Source organism: Juglans microcarpa x Juglans regia, chromosome 4D (assembly GCF_004785595.1).
Source record: "Juglans microcarpa x Juglans regia isolate MS1-56 chromosome 4D, Jm3101_v1.0, whole genome shotgun sequence".
Lineage (NCBI taxonomy): Eukaryota > Viridiplantae > Streptophyta > Magnoliopsida > Fagales > Juglandaceae > Juglans > Juglans microcarpa x Juglans regia.
Window position 1 is genome coordinate 34,130,976 of NC_054600.1, and position 16,426 is coordinate 34,147,401.

The following is a 16,426-nucleotide window of genomic DNA, read 5'->3' on the forward strand; positions in this document are numbered from 1 at the left end:
GTTAGTATTCCGGCCACTGAGATGAAAGGAGGTAAGAGGAGCAAGGGAGTGAGAAATACCCAGAGACTTAATTAAGCATTTGACAGAATAGAACGATACATGCAGCATATATACATACAGCTATATATACAGATTCCTCTCACACGAATCAACTTAGTATACTCACATAAAAAACCGAGGCTCCACGAATCCATCAACACTACTACTAAAAGATGCTGCTCCTTTCACTTGTTCCCCATTAATCTTTATCTTTTTCTCTTTTAATTTTTTTAAAAATAATCTATAAATCTCTTTATTGAGTCTTGACACAGCCAGCTCGCATACGTTGTCAATGAAAAAAAACTTAAACATATGTTATCGTAAAAAATTATTGGTGTTTTTAATTTTTTCTTAAATTGTAATAATCTCCACATCATGTGCAATAAGCTCCGTTTAGATTGAGAAACACTTTTAACTCATCTCATCATTATAATTTTTATAAATTTTTACAAAAAATACAATAAACAATTCAACTTTTTCAAATCTAAAAATCATAATAATATTAAAAAAATAATAGTCTAATAATATTTTATTCAATTTTCAATTTTTATTTCAACTCATCTCATCTCATTTCAACTCACTATTCAAACCTAACCTAACTAATGCATTTACACACCAATTTGTGAGTAGGAAAATTAAAAACAGCCGCCATGCATGGGTGATATACTAATTAATACAAGCACACGGAAAATATTAGCTAGGTGCCTATATATATTTATATATATGAGCAATGATATACATCAGCCGCACTCTCTGCACACTCAACGTGATGTTTTTTTTTCTTCTTCATCACAGTGTGCTGCGGCTATAACGGCTGATGTAAATAATTTCTATATATATATATATATATATATATGGGCGCGCGCGCGCTTTCCTTAGCAGCAACTTGCTTAAAAGCGAACTGAAAAGCGATAGCTAGCTAGTCGTGGTTGTCGATGATCATCTGCATATATAAAAACTGGCACATTACTTTTGAGCATATGAAACCTTGAAAAGATGTCAGAACACGGACAATATTTGTGGTGAACATGTGGAATGTCGCAGTAATTTAAAAATCCCAACAAACCATATAAACTACTAATCTCTATCTTTTTGTCCAACCTTCATTCTCAGCCATCCTTCCTTCTGTCACAAATTAGTTTCTTAATTCATGTGTTACACTACTGTTGGACCAAATTCAAGGTATCAGCATATATATATATATATATATGTTCATGTTCATGCCTTAAAATAATAATGTCACAAACCAGTTCCATCGATCTCGTGATTATATATAATTTATTCTCAAGGCAAAGGCTAGCCTACATCTACGTACAGGCGGCTTTGGCTACAATTAACAGATTTTACGTAAATAATTTGTTTATGATTGATTCTAATTCTCCCACTTATGCTGTGGAGGGTATAGATCAAAGAGATCTATGACAATTTTTATAAAAAAACTCGTGAATTTCTGTCCATAAACATTTCATTTTTACAAAACCCACCGAATGAAGATAATGTCAATTGCCACTAGGGCGTACACAACAAATCAATGAAGCCAAACATTAGATATATATGAATGAATACATGTCTCAATCGCACGACTTGTGACTGATGACCCTCCATCGATGCAACTACACATTCTTCATAAATATCTTTTGTCCCCCATTATGATAATACACTTATAAAGTCCACAGTGATGCGTCCAAGGAATGGCGCCTCAAGACAGCCTCATTGCGTGGAAGCTCTCTCTCATTGCTACTACATTACTGCACAAATTTGGCACCAAGTGTAGTTCATGTATATAACAACTTTCTTAATGTCATGTCACAAGTTCAATATAGGCTCTTCTCTAGTTTAAGTATTGAGGTTGCCTCTAATTACTCTTGGCTTGAGAACTTCTATAGTCACAAAAAGATTATATAAAATTAAACTCACAAATTAATATAATGAGCTTCTAACTCACACAATGCGCGGATTATTGTGTATTTTGTATATGAAGGAGGGAGATTTAGAGAGAGACCGAGTTTTATAGTGGAGAAATTCAAAACGGTTTATTTGACAAAATAATATAAAAGTTGAAATAATATATTTGTGTGGAGACTTGAATCGGTTTATATCTTTATATGTAAGAAAATAAATGAAACTTAAAATTTATAACAGTTCATAATAAAACAATAAAATTTAAAAGTTACAATAGTTCATAATGAAATATTACTTTTAAATAATTTATCGCTTTATAAATATAACACTTCAAATCTAAATGAAAGAATGTCTATTTTACCGGATTACGTTTGAGATTGAGATTTCGAAAAGAAATGTCACTTTCCTGTTCCAAGTTTATAAATAGAGTCCGGGATTAAAAAGAAAAAAAAAATTGCAAATATGCACATATCCGAAGGGTAGTTTAGTCATAAAAATAGTAGTTGTAAGAAAATAGAAGGGCAGTTTCGTCATATAAACAGTAATTTGTAATAAAATGACGGGGGTTTAATAATAGCATGAACAAACAAAAGTAAAGTGAAGGAGGTGAGGGGAGTTGTGGGAAACAAAGAAAAGCAGATCAAACTATCAAAGAGGAAAGAGAAAAGCCCATATGCTTTTGGGTTTGTTCCGCCCCAGGTTGGTACAAAAAAGCTTAAACCCCACTTTACCTTTTCACCTCTCCATATTCAATTTCATTGTTTTATCAGATCCTTTCTATACCTGCAAGTTCTTGCCGTTTTCAGGACGACCTCATTGGCCTTGTGAATGTTGAATTTCTGGGTTCGTTAGCTAACGGTCATCTTCATCCAGAAAAACCAAATTTTTTAAGTAAACGCTTTTGTGTTTGTGAAATGGGAGGGGGAAAGGTCTTTCCTTTGTTACACGGGGGTTAATATTCTTGGTTGCTGTAGTTGAAGTGCTTTGCCTTACAAACTGTCCACTAGCATTGATTCCCTCACTCTGTGCATTGCAAACCAGAACTCTGTTTGCTCATTTTCTGCATTGATATGTTTGTGGATTCTTCGCTCATAAAGAGTTCCTTTTGCCGCCCCCCCCCCCCCCCCCTCTTCTCTCTCTCCTTTTTTTTGGGTGCCTTTCACTTTCTATATGTTTTTTAGGAAGTTTCAGACCATGCATAAATGTTGCAAACAGCAATAGCTGATGCAGATTCGTGGGTTTCATTTCCATTTACACCCTCCCATAAGGGTATAAGTAGAGATAGTCAGTATTGATTTTCTTCATTGCAGGAGCTCATCTTAACCATTGCAACACGTAACCTGCAACGTGCAAACATTTGAGTGAGAAAGAATGAGTTACGGCAGCTCCGATATAGGTTCTGGTTAGTTTTTGTCCCTGCCAATGTCTCTGTTATCTATATACGTATGAAGCTCATGCAATTTCAGTGTAGAGTAATGCTATTAGTTCTATCCAGTTAATTAATCTTTAATCCTTCTGTGTCTTGGGGTAATAACTCTGTCGCTTCAATGTTTTAGGTAGTGGAACAGCTACAAGGACATTTGAGTTCGGAAGGACCCATGTGGTGAGGCCTAAAGGGATGCACCAGGCCACTATAATTTGGCTGCATGGCCTTGGTGATAAGGGCTCAAGGTATTAATGTTTACTGTATCTACCCTTGCTGAAACTAGCAATTTTGCAATAACAGGTTTTTGGGATGGTTCTTCTCTTTAGCAGTATCCATTTTATTTTTTTCCCCTTTTTTATGAAAAGTCCGTGAAGGAAGTACTATACCATTTTATAAGTTAGGTGGTAAGTAGATTTGGAAGTCATACACGTGCTTGACTTAACCATACCATTATGTGGTTAAACTATCACGCTTTTGCTCATCAATGGTTCTGTGAACGTGCATGGATCAATAATTATTGAAAATTGTGTGGGTTAACAATCAGCTACATGAATATATTTATTCCATACTTTTTAGCAGCATTTGGTTTAAGACTTTAAGTCGATCCCTTTTTCTTTTCCTTGAACACATGCCTTCTTTTAAGTCGTCAACTTCTTTTGTGCCAAAAAAAAAAAAAACCAGAGGGAATAAGAGAATGTCAATGCCTTGTCCTGTTCTGCTGAAGTTTGTTTTTTAATTAAGTTCTTGACCTCAACATCCCTTTTTGGAAGGATTATTATTATGGTTGATCTGAAAGGGAAGGGCAATGGTGCCATCAACTAAAACAAGTCTATTTGTCCTATTCTTCCTTCCTCTCTTTCTGATTCTATGCTATTCTGGAAAGCCTTGAATCCAAAAACTTTATATGCCAATGCCTGGAATGAGGGACCACTTCTTCACTAACTTGGTTGTCCTTTAAACATGGCAACAGAAATATATTATTCATTAATGTTATATATCATACTAAGGCTTAAGTTAATTAGATCTTATTTTGCTAAAATATAAAAAGACCATATTGAACAGAAATATATATCAGCATATTGTATGATTTATAACATTTTTTGGAAGGCCTGTTCTCAACTTTGTAAGTGGTCCCAAGTTTAGAAAGTTAATATGATTATATATAGTTTATCAGATGGTTGTTGGTCTCCAAACTTCATGAGGTGTTCTGGCAACCATCTCAGTAATCTATCATTTTGTTATTCCTGCAAGTATGTTGTCAGTTTAAATGAAGTTAGCTAACAATGACTAAGGTTAATTCATATATCTTTGCTTTGCTTTGCAGCTGGTCCCAGATCTTGGAAGCCCTTCCTCTACCAAATGTAAGTATGTGTATGCTTTTACCATTGTTTATAGGTTCTAAATGCATGCACATGCATCACCCGCAGCCCTTATATCTGTTTCTCTTTAAATTTTTTTGTTTATTTATTTTTGATAAGTAAACGATGTTTCTCTTGAAATTTATGTTTCAGATAAAATGGATTTGCCCCACAGCTCCTACACGACCAGTAAAATTATTTGGCGGATTTCCTTGCGCTGCCTGTAAGATTTACTGCTTTAAAAATCGCAACTTTGTTTTATTAAGTTCAAAGACGCCTTTAAATTCATGTTAACTGCAAGTTTAAGATTTTGGCAGTGCATGCACAAGAGATAAGTTATCCAGACATTTATGGCTGGTTCTATCCCAACAACTTAATGTCAATTCCATATTACCCTTTCTCTTTGGAACTTTGAAGAACATGGTTTAAAGTGCTTTGGTCATTTATATCAGGGTTTGACGTTGGAGATTTTTCAGAAGATGCCCCTGATGATTTGGAGGGATTGGATGCTTCAGCAGCACATGTTGCCAACCTATTGTCGACTGAGCCTGCTGATGGTAGGTTTCTCCTTTGAATTCTTGATAGGTTTAAACACACTCTTCTTTTAGACCTAACATAATTTTGTCAAAGCCAAGGGCCTGTGGCCTGATGGCACAAGACCCACATCTCCAAAATGGAGATTATGGGTTCGACCCCCTCCCCCAATGTATAAAAAAAAACATAATTTTGTCAACAAGACAATTAAAGTGTCTTTCCCTGATGCTTACTAAATATCAAGGTGTGATTAAACATTGGGAACTACCTTGTCTGTCTTTAAGGCCCTCAAAATTATAGTTTTCCTTATTCTCAAATTTACTAAAATGATAAGCAAGTTTGTACATCTGACAGTAAATGATATCAGGTTGTTGAAAGTTTGACGCGTGTGATTGTGTTTGGTAAAAAAATATTGATATAAGAAAATTATCAAGTCTCTGTAATTTGGACCCAACATGCGCGTGCGCACACGCTGTATGCATTTATCTTTGCATAGTAAATGACATCAGATAGTTGAAAGTTTGACATACGTGATTGCTTTCAGTAAAAAATATTGATTTAGCAGAAAATTATCAAGTTGGTGTAACTTGAACCCCTCCTGTAAAAATATATATACATGTGTATTTGTGTGCATGTATGTATCTTTAGTTGACTGGGAAATGAAGAGTTTTGAAGTTTTGTGAAAGCTGCGGAAAGATTTGTGCCTTATCATCCCCTTTCGACGAAGAAAACTAAATTTGAATTACAGTATTTCTTCGCCTCTTACTTTACAGTGCTATTCTATAGCTTATACCATGTTTTTTTGCCTTTACAGTCAAACTTGGTGTTGGGGGCTTCAGTATGGGTGCTGCAACTGCACTCCACTCTGCCATGTGCTTTGTTTCAGGAAACTATGCAAATGGAAACCTTTACCAGGTCAACCTAAGTGCAATTGTTGGTCTTAGTGGCTGGCTCTCATGTTCAAGGTTTGACTTCTATGATATATATGTACACAGGCAAACGTGTAATAAACCAACGCACTGGCTTGTAAACATGACCATCATATCCTCTTTGTTATCAGGCTTATCCAAACAAAAGACATCCTCCTTGCTATCAAGGAATATATTCAGTGTATCAGCCAATGTTTTTTTTGTAGGATCTTGAGGAGCCGAGTGGAAGGGTCACATGAGGCAGCAAGGCGTGCAGCATCATTACCTGTTTTTCTCTGTCATGGGCTAGGTATACATATTAATCCATCAGGTTTTGGTGATGTGATTTAAACTCATTTTACTGGAACTTTTTTCCCCCTTTTTTGCTAATTTCTGCTGGTGCGAGTTTAAAGTTATTCATTCCTATCACTCAAGTCATACCAAGGAGCAGCTTCAGGAGCGGCAAAGCTGCTGAAACACTTCTATTGATACGGAGTTGAATATTTGTTTTAATTACAATTTACCCTAAACCTTTGAAAATCTGCTTTGTTATGATAGAACTGTTTGTGATGATGGGAAAAAATGCACTCTAGTATACACCCACACATACAGATACACACTACCATGCACACAGACAAATATATCCTTTCCATGGAAACTTATTATTTGGCGATTACCGATCTTCTCATTGTTTTGTCACTCAGTCATCCATCTCAACAACTTCATCTATAGCGAAATTTGTTGATGACCCTTGATTGTGTAAAATTGTGTTACTACTGCTTTATTTTTCATCTGGCCAAGTTTCTTGATTATGTCTTGATTCTGCGGCTCAACTTGTATGATGTGGATTTTAGTCAAGTTCATGCATATTTGCGTTCCATTGTATTTTTTCTCTTCAAAGCACAACAAGAGATGAGACCAAAAGAAAAAATTCATAATCACAGTGCTTTCAAACAAAACAAAGCAAAACAAAAATGAAATTGCTCTCTATAAATGGAAATACATTTCATTTTGATGCCACAGGTGATGATGTCGTTGCATATGAACATGGAAAGAGATCAGCGCAGATGTTAAGCTCAGCTGGATTTCAAAATCTCACATTTAGGACTTATAATGGGTATTCAAACTACCTTCAGCATGGAGTGAGGAGACTGATATTTGTTCTTCTCAAAAGTTAGTCTCTCATGTGCAATATTGCTATGCAGGTTAGGTCATTACACAATCCCGGAGGAGACCGATGAAGTCTGTAGTTGGTTGACTGCAACTTTAGGACTCGAGGGATCTTGATCGTACCGGTGGGATAGGATGGAAGGAAAGCATATAAAATAAGGGTTCGGAGTGGCACTCCAGAATAGATGAAATGGATAGTATGATTGGCGGCACGGTTGCTCTTTTCCTAAATAAGCTTTTTAACTGAAGCTCTCTTGTATTTGGTTTTTGTTTGGGGGGGTGGGGATTGGTGTACTCTACATGAATAGAAATTTTGTTTCTTTTGATAATGATGAAACATCATAATGTTTTTGATACATTGCGCAGTATTGGAGAAAATTTTGAATGCAGGATAGAATGCTTGAAATTATGTGCGCAGTCTTGGGCCGTGCTCGGTCCAAGTTGTAATAGGCCGAGCTCAGAGTAGCAGTGTTGGTCATACCAAGGGTCATCTGTCCTGTGGCCTTAACTATTATTATAAAGATCCCAAATTTGAGCAGTGTCTGCAATGCCGGGTGGATGTATCTTTGTCAAGAAAGTATAGATGATTCAACTTTCGACAAGGGTGGGTGGGGGCTACCTCTACGGGATTGGATCCACCCAACGAGTAACTGGTTTCTTTTAACTACCAAAAAAGTTCGATATTCGGATTAGATCAGCGAGAAAGGGCAGATGTGTAGAACCTTTCAACTAGATAATGCTTTTTCCAAATATCATATTGATTCTTATCAAAGAAAGACAGGATTAATTGAGGCTATTCAAACGGGCACAGGTCAACTAAATGGTGTTTCCGTAGCAATTGGGATTATGTATCAACATGTTTTTTTTCTTTATATATATATATATATATATATATTTTATGAATTGTTAAAGATATATGCATGAGAAAAATCTACTAATTCATTTTATCTATTTTATTCAGAGGCAAGTAAATTAAAGAACTTTCTGATTCAACTTGTTCATAATAGAAATACTCTTAACCATAAATGGACTACATAAAAGTAATCCTATAAACTGATGTATTTCATCAAATTGTATAATTAATTTTATTGTAAAAGAAATTTAATGAATTACATGCAATTACTTTTGTGTAATCTTTGTGATTGTAGCAATATTCTGTTCATAATACTCTTACTAATGCACGGATTTGTTCATAAGAATTCGGAACGTACTGGTTTGATTCAATGTATAAAGTGAATTTTAGGAAGCTGGAGAGAAGTAGGGCCGAGCAAAGTTTTAAGCATGCGAGGGAGACTTTCATTCTCAAAGAGACCATTTGAAAATCGGAGAAATGCAGGTGCAAAATTAGAACGTAAGAAGCCAGAAAGAAGTCGGGACTTGCAAATAAAACTCATTTGACCCAGTAAACTAGGCCTAGGTGTTCTAAATGAGCTGCAAAGTAAAACACTTGATTGAATAAAGAAACGCTAAAAACCAGAGACATGATATTGAAGATATGAGAAGGAAGACTACAAATGATAGTGCAGTAGCAAATTCTGCTTCCAATTTTGTTCATTATTTAGCGAGACAACCTGCGACCTGTCAACAACAATAAGAGACAGACTTGGACAATTATGCATTAATACATATGTGATAATACACAAGCATACATACAAACTTCTCTATATTATATGCAAACCTGTCGGGTTTACACCCGTTCAACTCTTTAAGAACCATAAAGCCTATCGTATACGAATGTGAAAACCATTTTGAATTTTTGATTCACACAATTATTATCCATAGTATGTAGCATAATAATATTATAATATTTGATCTGATACTCGTATAAGAACACCATAGCTCCTACGAACAAAAATACTTCAAGAGAAAACTGATATACATAGAGGAACTCGGCGGATGAATGGAGAACTGCTAGATTAACCTCAGGGTCGTGCAAGATAATGTTTCCAACAAGGTTATGTGAGATTTCTTCCGCATTCTCACCGAGATCTTTATCAAGAACAAAGAAACCCTAGAAGGCAAAACGTATTCAAGAAGCCGATTGGGATTAAAATCATCAAAAAGAAATTGAATTAAACATAAATGGTACAAGTATTTATACAAGGAAGAGAAAGACTATTTTAACCCTGCTAATGACAAAAGACTAAAATGTCCTAAAGACTGTAAAACATAAAATACAATGTAAAACATAACTGTACACGTGTAAATAAATAATTTACAACTTATTTAATAAATTTACAACTTAATACCCCACTTCAAGATGGAGAGTAAATAGAGCAAACTCTCATCTTGGAAATCAAGGAGTGAAATTGCTGAGAACCCAATGGCTTGGTTAAGACATCAGCAAGCTGATGCTGAGATGTAAGATGAAATGTTTTGATTATTCCAGCTTGAAGCTTGTCTCAAATGAAATGGCAATCGAGCTCAATGTGCTTTGTCCGTTTGTGAAAAACGGGGTTGACAGCAATGTGAAGTGCAGCTTGACTGTCACAAAAAAGATGAGGACTATGAGAATGAGGAATATGAAGGTCAGATAAAAGAGTTAAAAGCCAAACTATTTCACAAGTGGTAGAAGCCATGGCCCTATATTCAGCTTCAGCAGAAGAGCGAGAAACAGTCTGTTGTTTCTTAGTCTTCCAAGAAATCAGAGAGCCACCAAGAAAAACACAAAAATCAGTGGTTGATCTTCGGCTATCTGGACAAGAGGCCCAGTCAGAATCTGCAAAAGTTTTGAGAGTTAGAGAAGTATGAGCTGGAAAAAAAAGACCAAGACCAGGAGCATTTTTTACATATTGTAAAATCATGTGAGCTGCTGTCAGGTGAGGCATTCTAGGACGATCCATAAACTGACTAAGCCTTTAAACAAAGTAAGATAAATCTGGTCTTGTGAGAGTAAGGTAAAGAAGTTTACCAATCAATCTTCGAAATACTGTAGGGTCAGGCAATAAGGCACTAGTATCTTTACTTAGTTTTAAATTTTGCTCCATAGGGAAAGAAACTGGTTTACAAGCTAAAAAAACCAGCGTCTTGTAAGATTTCAAGAGCATACTTTCGCTGACACAGGGAAATTCCACGAGATGATCTGGCCACCTCTAAGCCTAGAAAATACTTGAGGGGCCCAAGATCCTTCAGCTTGATTTTTTCATCAAGTAAATATTTTAAAGTATTCACAGATGTCATATCATTACTGGCAATCAAAATGTCATCTATATATACCAAAAGAGCAATAAAAAAGGGACCATCAGATTTGGTAAACAGTGAATAATCAGATCTGGATTGCACAAAACCATTGCCGAGATGCTTGTTTAAGGCCATATAGGGACTTATTCAGTTTGCACACTTGGGACCCCCCTTTAATATGGAACCCAGGAGGTAATTTCATGTATACTCTTTGGAAAGATCACCATGTAAAAAGGCATTATTGACATCAAGTTGAATAAGATGCCAATTTTTTACAGCAGCAACAACCAGCAAAGTTCTAACAGTGGTCATTTTGGCAACATGAGAGAAGGTTTCAGAATAATCTAAACCTTCTTTTTGTGTATAACCTTTAGCAACCAGTCTTGCTTTAGAACATTTCACAAAACCATCAGCTCGATATTTTATTTTATACACCCATTTACAACCAATAGGTTGTTTATCAGGGGATAGAGGGACAACATTCCAAGTATTATTTTGTTCTAGAGCAGCAATCTCAGCAGTCATGGCATCTCTCCAATGAGAATGCTTGACTGCTTGATGGTAGAATTCAAGTTCAATGTCAACAGAGATAGCAAAAACAAAAGATTTATGAGCAAGGGATAGGTGATCATAAGAAATAAAATGAGAAATATCATATTTAATAGATAAGGGAATGTGACCTGGTAGGAGAGCTGATTGAGAGTGGGCAGTGGATGAATTACAATAATAATTCTGTAAGTAACCAGGAGCACCTCGGATACGGGTGGATCTTCTTGGGGATAAAGGTTGGGAAGGTGTAGTTAAAAAATCATTTGGGAGAGAAGTTTAAGTAAGTGGGGTATTAACAGTAGGGGAAGAAGCTTCATGAGGAGTAGTTGAAGGGACATTAAACATGTCAATAGTGGAGGATTGAGTAGGAATAGGGAGAGGAAGAGAGAAAGAAGGAGAAGGCAAGTCATTATTTGAAGACTTAAAAGGGAAAATAGTTTCATGAAAAATGACATGGCGAGAAATAAAAGATTGATTTGTTGTTAGATCATACAATTTGTAACCCTTGATCCCAAAAGGATAACTAATGAAAACACAGAGCCTAGCTCCCGGGTCAAATTTTGTTCTCGCCCTTTGTAAAGTAGATGCAAAACATAAGCAACCAAAAATCCTTAAATGATCATAGGAGGGAGAGGAGTGACACAAAACTTCAATAGGAGATTTATTGTGAGTAATGGGAAAATGTAATCTGTTAATTAAATAAGTAGCTGTTAAAACAGCATCACCCCAAAATTTGAGAGGTAAATGAGATTGAAACAATAAGGCCCAAGCAACATTGAGGATATGTTGATGTTTTCTTTCCACAACAGAGTTTTGTTGTGGAGTTTCTACACAACTATGGTGGTGGAGAACACCTTTAGAAATGAGGTAGGAAGACATAAAAAATTCAGTACCATGATCAGTACGAATTTTTTTTTATCTTAGTACCAAACTGAGTTTTAATCATTTTGAAAAAAGTTTGAATGAGAAAATAAACTTCAGATTTGTGCTTGAAAAGATAAACCCAAGTAGTCCTGGAACAATCATCGACAATGGTTAAAAGAAATGTATAGCGTTCAATAGTTGGGACTGAGAAGGGTCCCCAAACATCACAATGTATAAGGTCAAAAGGTAAATGAGAAAGATTATTAGAATTTGGAAAATGTAACTTTCTCTGTTTTGCTAATGGGCAAACAACACATGTATCATTAGACATAGTCAAATTAGGCATCAATTTATACAGAAAGGACATTCTTGAAGCAGATGGATGTCCTAAGCGACTATGCCAAAGATGAAACAATGATTGTTTAGAAGAAGTAAAACAAGCAGATGGTAGTAAAGTAGGAGTCTCATTACATTGATTATTTGAAAAAATTAAAGGTAATTGAGGGGAAAAATGAGTCCTTGATTGTTGTAAAAAATAGAGGCCTCTTTATTGTTTACCCACTCCAATCAGCCTCGAGGTGATCAGGTCCTGAAGGAGACAAAAGTTAGAAGAGAAAAAACAAGAAATGTGAGATTGTGTGAGTTTACTAATTGAAATTAATTGAAATTGAAATTGAAAAGTTGGCACACAAAGTACATCTTTAAGGGTAAGATGTTCAGTAAGATTAATAGTGCCAATATGTGTAACAATAACATTTTGACCATTAGGTAGTTGGATAGAAGTATTTTGAAAAGGAATAAAAGATGTATACAGACTAGTAGAGGGGACCATATGGGCTGTGGCCCCTTGTATCAATTATCCAACCAGAGTTATAAGTAGTACAAGAAGCATTACTAGAAAAATGAAAAACATAATGTGTATAGGAAATAATACCAGATAAGGAGTGGGAGGAAGCTACGGTGTTGACCACATGACTGGAATCATCAGGCTTAGGCTGAGGATTGGAAGCTATCATAGACAGTAACTGCTTATATTGTGCCTCGGTCAAGGAGAATGGAGAGGCTGCAGAAGTGTTGTCATTGAGAGCAACAGTGTTGGCCGTGATTGGCTGCCGTGACTTTTGCTTGTATCCCGGAGGAAAACCATGTAGTTTATAGTATTTATCAATTACATGACCAGTTATGCCACAATATTTGCATACTGGCCTATCTTTTTTTAGAAAAGATTTTGTAGATATTAAAGAATCAGAGTTAGCAACAAAAGCGTGAGCATTAGTAAGGGAAGGAGGAACATAGATTTCTCTCTATTGCTCTTCCTAAAGAACAAAGGAAAAAACTTTGTTGAGAGGCGGTAAAGGCTCCATTAACAAGATCTGAGCCATAGCTGAAGAAAAAGAATCATTAAGTCCCATGAAGAACTGCAAAATGCGTTCCTGTTGAACATAAGAGTTCAAGAGAGTGAAAGCACCACAAGAACACAATGGAAATGGTTTGTAATTAACTAATTCGTCCCAAAGTGCCTTCAATCGCGTAAAATACGCACTAACAGTAAGTTGTCCTTGAGATAACGATCAAATGGATTTCTGGATCTGAAAGATCCGAGGTCCATTTTGTTGAGAGAACCGTTCCTTTAGATTGGTCCAAATCTCAAAAGCAGTAGTAACATACAACACACTAGAAGCGATTTCAGGAGAAACAGAGTTAAGCAACCACAAAATCACCATATTATTACATCTTAACCATGAAGGAAAAAGAGATGCGGTGGTGGCGGGTTTAGGAATCGTACCGTCGACCAACCTTAACTTGTTTTTGCAGAGAGAGCCATGGTCATGGAGCGAGACCAGGTGTGATAGTTGTCGCCAATGAGGAGCTGTGTGACCAGAACGACCCCAGAGTTATCGTTGGGGTGAAGAAAGAAAGGACTCGCATCATCAGGGGAGGAAGAGGGAGGAGGCGAAGAGGGGGGTGGATCTGTCGGCGCCATGAAAAAAGAAGAAGAATTTCAAAGGACTGCTGATACCATATCAAGAATGAAGAAACCCTAAAAGGCAAAATGTATTCAAGAAGCCGTCTGGGATTAAAATCATAAAAAACAAATTGAATTAAACGTAAATGGTACAAGTATTTATACAAGGAAGAGAAAGACTCTTTTAACCCTGCTAATGACAAAAGACTAAAATGCCCTAAAGACTGTAAAACATAAAATACAATGTAAAACATAACTGTACACGTGTAAATAAATAATTTACAACTTAATAATCTTCATATCCCTGAACTATCTATTGATTGTTCAGATAGTGATCGAGTACAATTTCTATCCTCCTGTTGGCCACCTACTGCATTCTGCAACTTCATAGCCCTTTACAATGGCAACCAAAAAATGTAAAGCAAAAAATCATCGCCCCCCAAACCACATTGTGTTACTGATCTTACATTATAAATGCAGAGCGCAGAATTCCAAATTACTTGTGTCCAAATGCAGAATTCCAGCGGACGATCCAGGGTATTGAGTCTTATGAAGAGTTATGATTGTCACGTAATCAATGTTCAAACCAAGAATGATTCATACCCATCGGTCTTTAAATAAAATAGTCAACTAATTTATTAAAAATTTTGAAAAAAGAAGACCCAAGGCATATCAAACCTTTGCGACAAACGTAGACGTGGCGATGTGACTCCAAAAGGAGGAAAATTAAGCCAATGGAAATCTTGTTCCACAATTGCAGCTTATCATTGCAGCCTTGACAAGCTTAATCGACGATAGTTTGCTTATAAAGTTAAATATATGGGTTTCTTGAATTTAAAGAAAACACTTATACGTTAGACATTGATTGTTCATCGTATTTTATGAGCAGTTAAATTCACAGTGCCAAGGACACGAATTGAGTTGAGGGAGAGAGAAAGAGAGTCAATTTGTAGGAATCGAAGGGACTGGATTGCTTGGAACGGAGTGGATTCTGGAGAGGCTGCAACATCGTTGTTGATGGTGAATCGGTGATCTCTGGGGATTCCGCAGGAGACTCTGAAGAGGGCTCAACAACATTGGTCATGGTGATCTCTAAGGGTTCCGGAGAAGACTCTGAAGAGGGTTCAACAGCATTGGTAGTGGTGATCTCTTGGGGTTCCGGAGGACATTCTGAAGAAGCTTCAATAGCTTTAGTTGTGGTGATCTCCGAGGGTTTCAGAGGAGATTCTAAAGAGGGTTCAACATAATTGGTGGACGTGATCTCTGGGGATTCTTAAGAAGCTTCAACAACGTTGGTGGAGGTGATCTGGGGGTGTTTCGAAGGAGATTCTGAAGAGGCTGCAATAGCGTTGGTGGTGGTGGTCTGTGGGGGTTGCGGAGGAGATTCTGAAGATGTTGCAACAGCGCTAGTGGTGGTGGTCTGTGGGGTTTGCAGAGGAGATTTTGCAGAGGCTAACACAACGATGGTGGTGGTGATCTTTGGGGGTTCAGAAGAAACCATGACCTGAAACCCTAATCCTGGAAAACACACTCCGCATCTCTCTTTCCTTTCTCTCTCTCTCTCTCTGTGTCTCTCCACAACTGATTGAGGGACGAGGACGCAAAACTTCTTTTTTTTCATAGTTTTTATTATTTATTTTATTTACCTGGACTGAAAACAGATATTTACGAGTATTTTTGTGAAAGGGGGAGAGAGAGAAACGTTTGCTAAACTGGCAGGCATTTCAACTAAAACTAAAGGGGTGGGAAACACAACAATAGTAGTGCGGTGGATATCTGGGTTAGGCCTAAGTTGTTTAGGATTACTACAATGAATTGTATGAAAGTGACTCTGAATTGGGCCATATGGGCTTTCTCCGTCTCGGCTCAAGCTATAAATTGGGCTAAACATTGGGCCAAATCTGAAATTTTCAAAGATTCATTACCTTTTCACACTTACAATTGACCTCATCCTTAGAGCATCCATATTGGTCTATGCATATATATATATATATATATATATATGTATGCAAAGTCATATTTGCATAATATGACTTTAAAATCCTCTACATTGACTTATGCATTTCCAAATATTTAGCTAGTTATGAACAATGCTAATCTAAATTTGGATAACTACTATTCACTCCACAAAATATATTTTAATCATTATTTCTCTCTCCTCCCACACACTCTCTCTCACAATCATTTTCTTTTCTCCCTCTTTCAACAACACAACAAACCTTCACATGCACATTCATTTTATTATTATAATATATAATATATATTTTTTCATTTTATTATATTTTTAATATAATATATAAAAAAATTGATTTTAGCAAAAAATTAATAAAAAATAATAATATTTTATTATTATTTTGTCTCAAATATGCATAAGCCAATGTGAAAATTTTGCTTGAATGGCAAAGTAGTTATGTAAAAGAGGTGATTTTGCATATGCATATACATATACCAATGCTAATGCTTTACAAGAGTAATATTTCAGACCTTAAGATTCAAAATAATCTTTTTTTTTTTTTTTTTGTGTGTGAAG

The 16,426-nt window shown here is 36.1% G+C and overlaps 2 protein-coding genes across 4 annotated transcripts; one reads left to right on the top strand and one right to left on the bottom strand.

Annotated features, from left to right (window-relative positions):
• Positions 1 to 2,533: 2,533 nt before the first annotated feature.
• Positions 2,534 to 8,284, top strand: LOC121261323 (acyl-protein thioesterase 1-like). Of its 3 annotated transcripts, none has more exons than XM_041163642.1 (10): positions 2,534 to 2,640; positions 3,252 to 3,343; positions 3,498 to 3,612; positions 4,692 to 4,728; positions 4,879 to 4,948; positions 5,178 to 5,282; positions 6,074 to 6,224; positions 6,395 to 6,477; positions 7,191 to 7,284; positions 7,373 to 8,284. In XM_041163642.1, the coding sequence occupies exons 2-10, from the start codon at positions 3,313 to 3,315 to the stop codon at positions 7,452 to 7,454; spliced, it is 768 nt and encodes a 255-aa protein (XP_041019576.1). In that variant the 5' UTR covers positions 2,534 to 2,640; positions 3,252 to 3,312; the 3' UTR covers positions 7,455 to 8,284. The 3 variants fall into 3 exon arrangements, with proteins under 3 accessions (XP_041019576.1, XP_041019575.1, XP_041019573.1); XM_041163641.1 differs by lacking the exon at positions 2,534 to 2,640 and adding an exon at positions 2,650 to 2,784; XM_041163639.1 differs by lacking the exon at positions 2,534 to 2,640 and adding an exon at positions 2,656 to 2,799.
• Positions 8,285 to 9,739: 1,455 nt separating this feature from the next.
• On the bottom strand, positions 9,740 to 15,397 carry LOC121260317 (mucin-2-like). The gene is made up of 4 exons (XM_041162140.1): positions 15,188 to 15,397; positions 14,863 to 15,100; positions 12,865 to 13,140; positions 9,740 to 10,056 (listed from the first exon to the last, which is right to left on the bottom strand). The coding sequence occupies exons 1-4, from the start codon at positions 15,395 to 15,397 to the stop codon at positions 9,740 to 9,742; spliced, it is 1,041 nt and encodes a 346-aa protein (XP_041018074.1).
• Between the last annotated feature and the right edge of the window lie 1,029 nt (positions 15,398 to 16,426).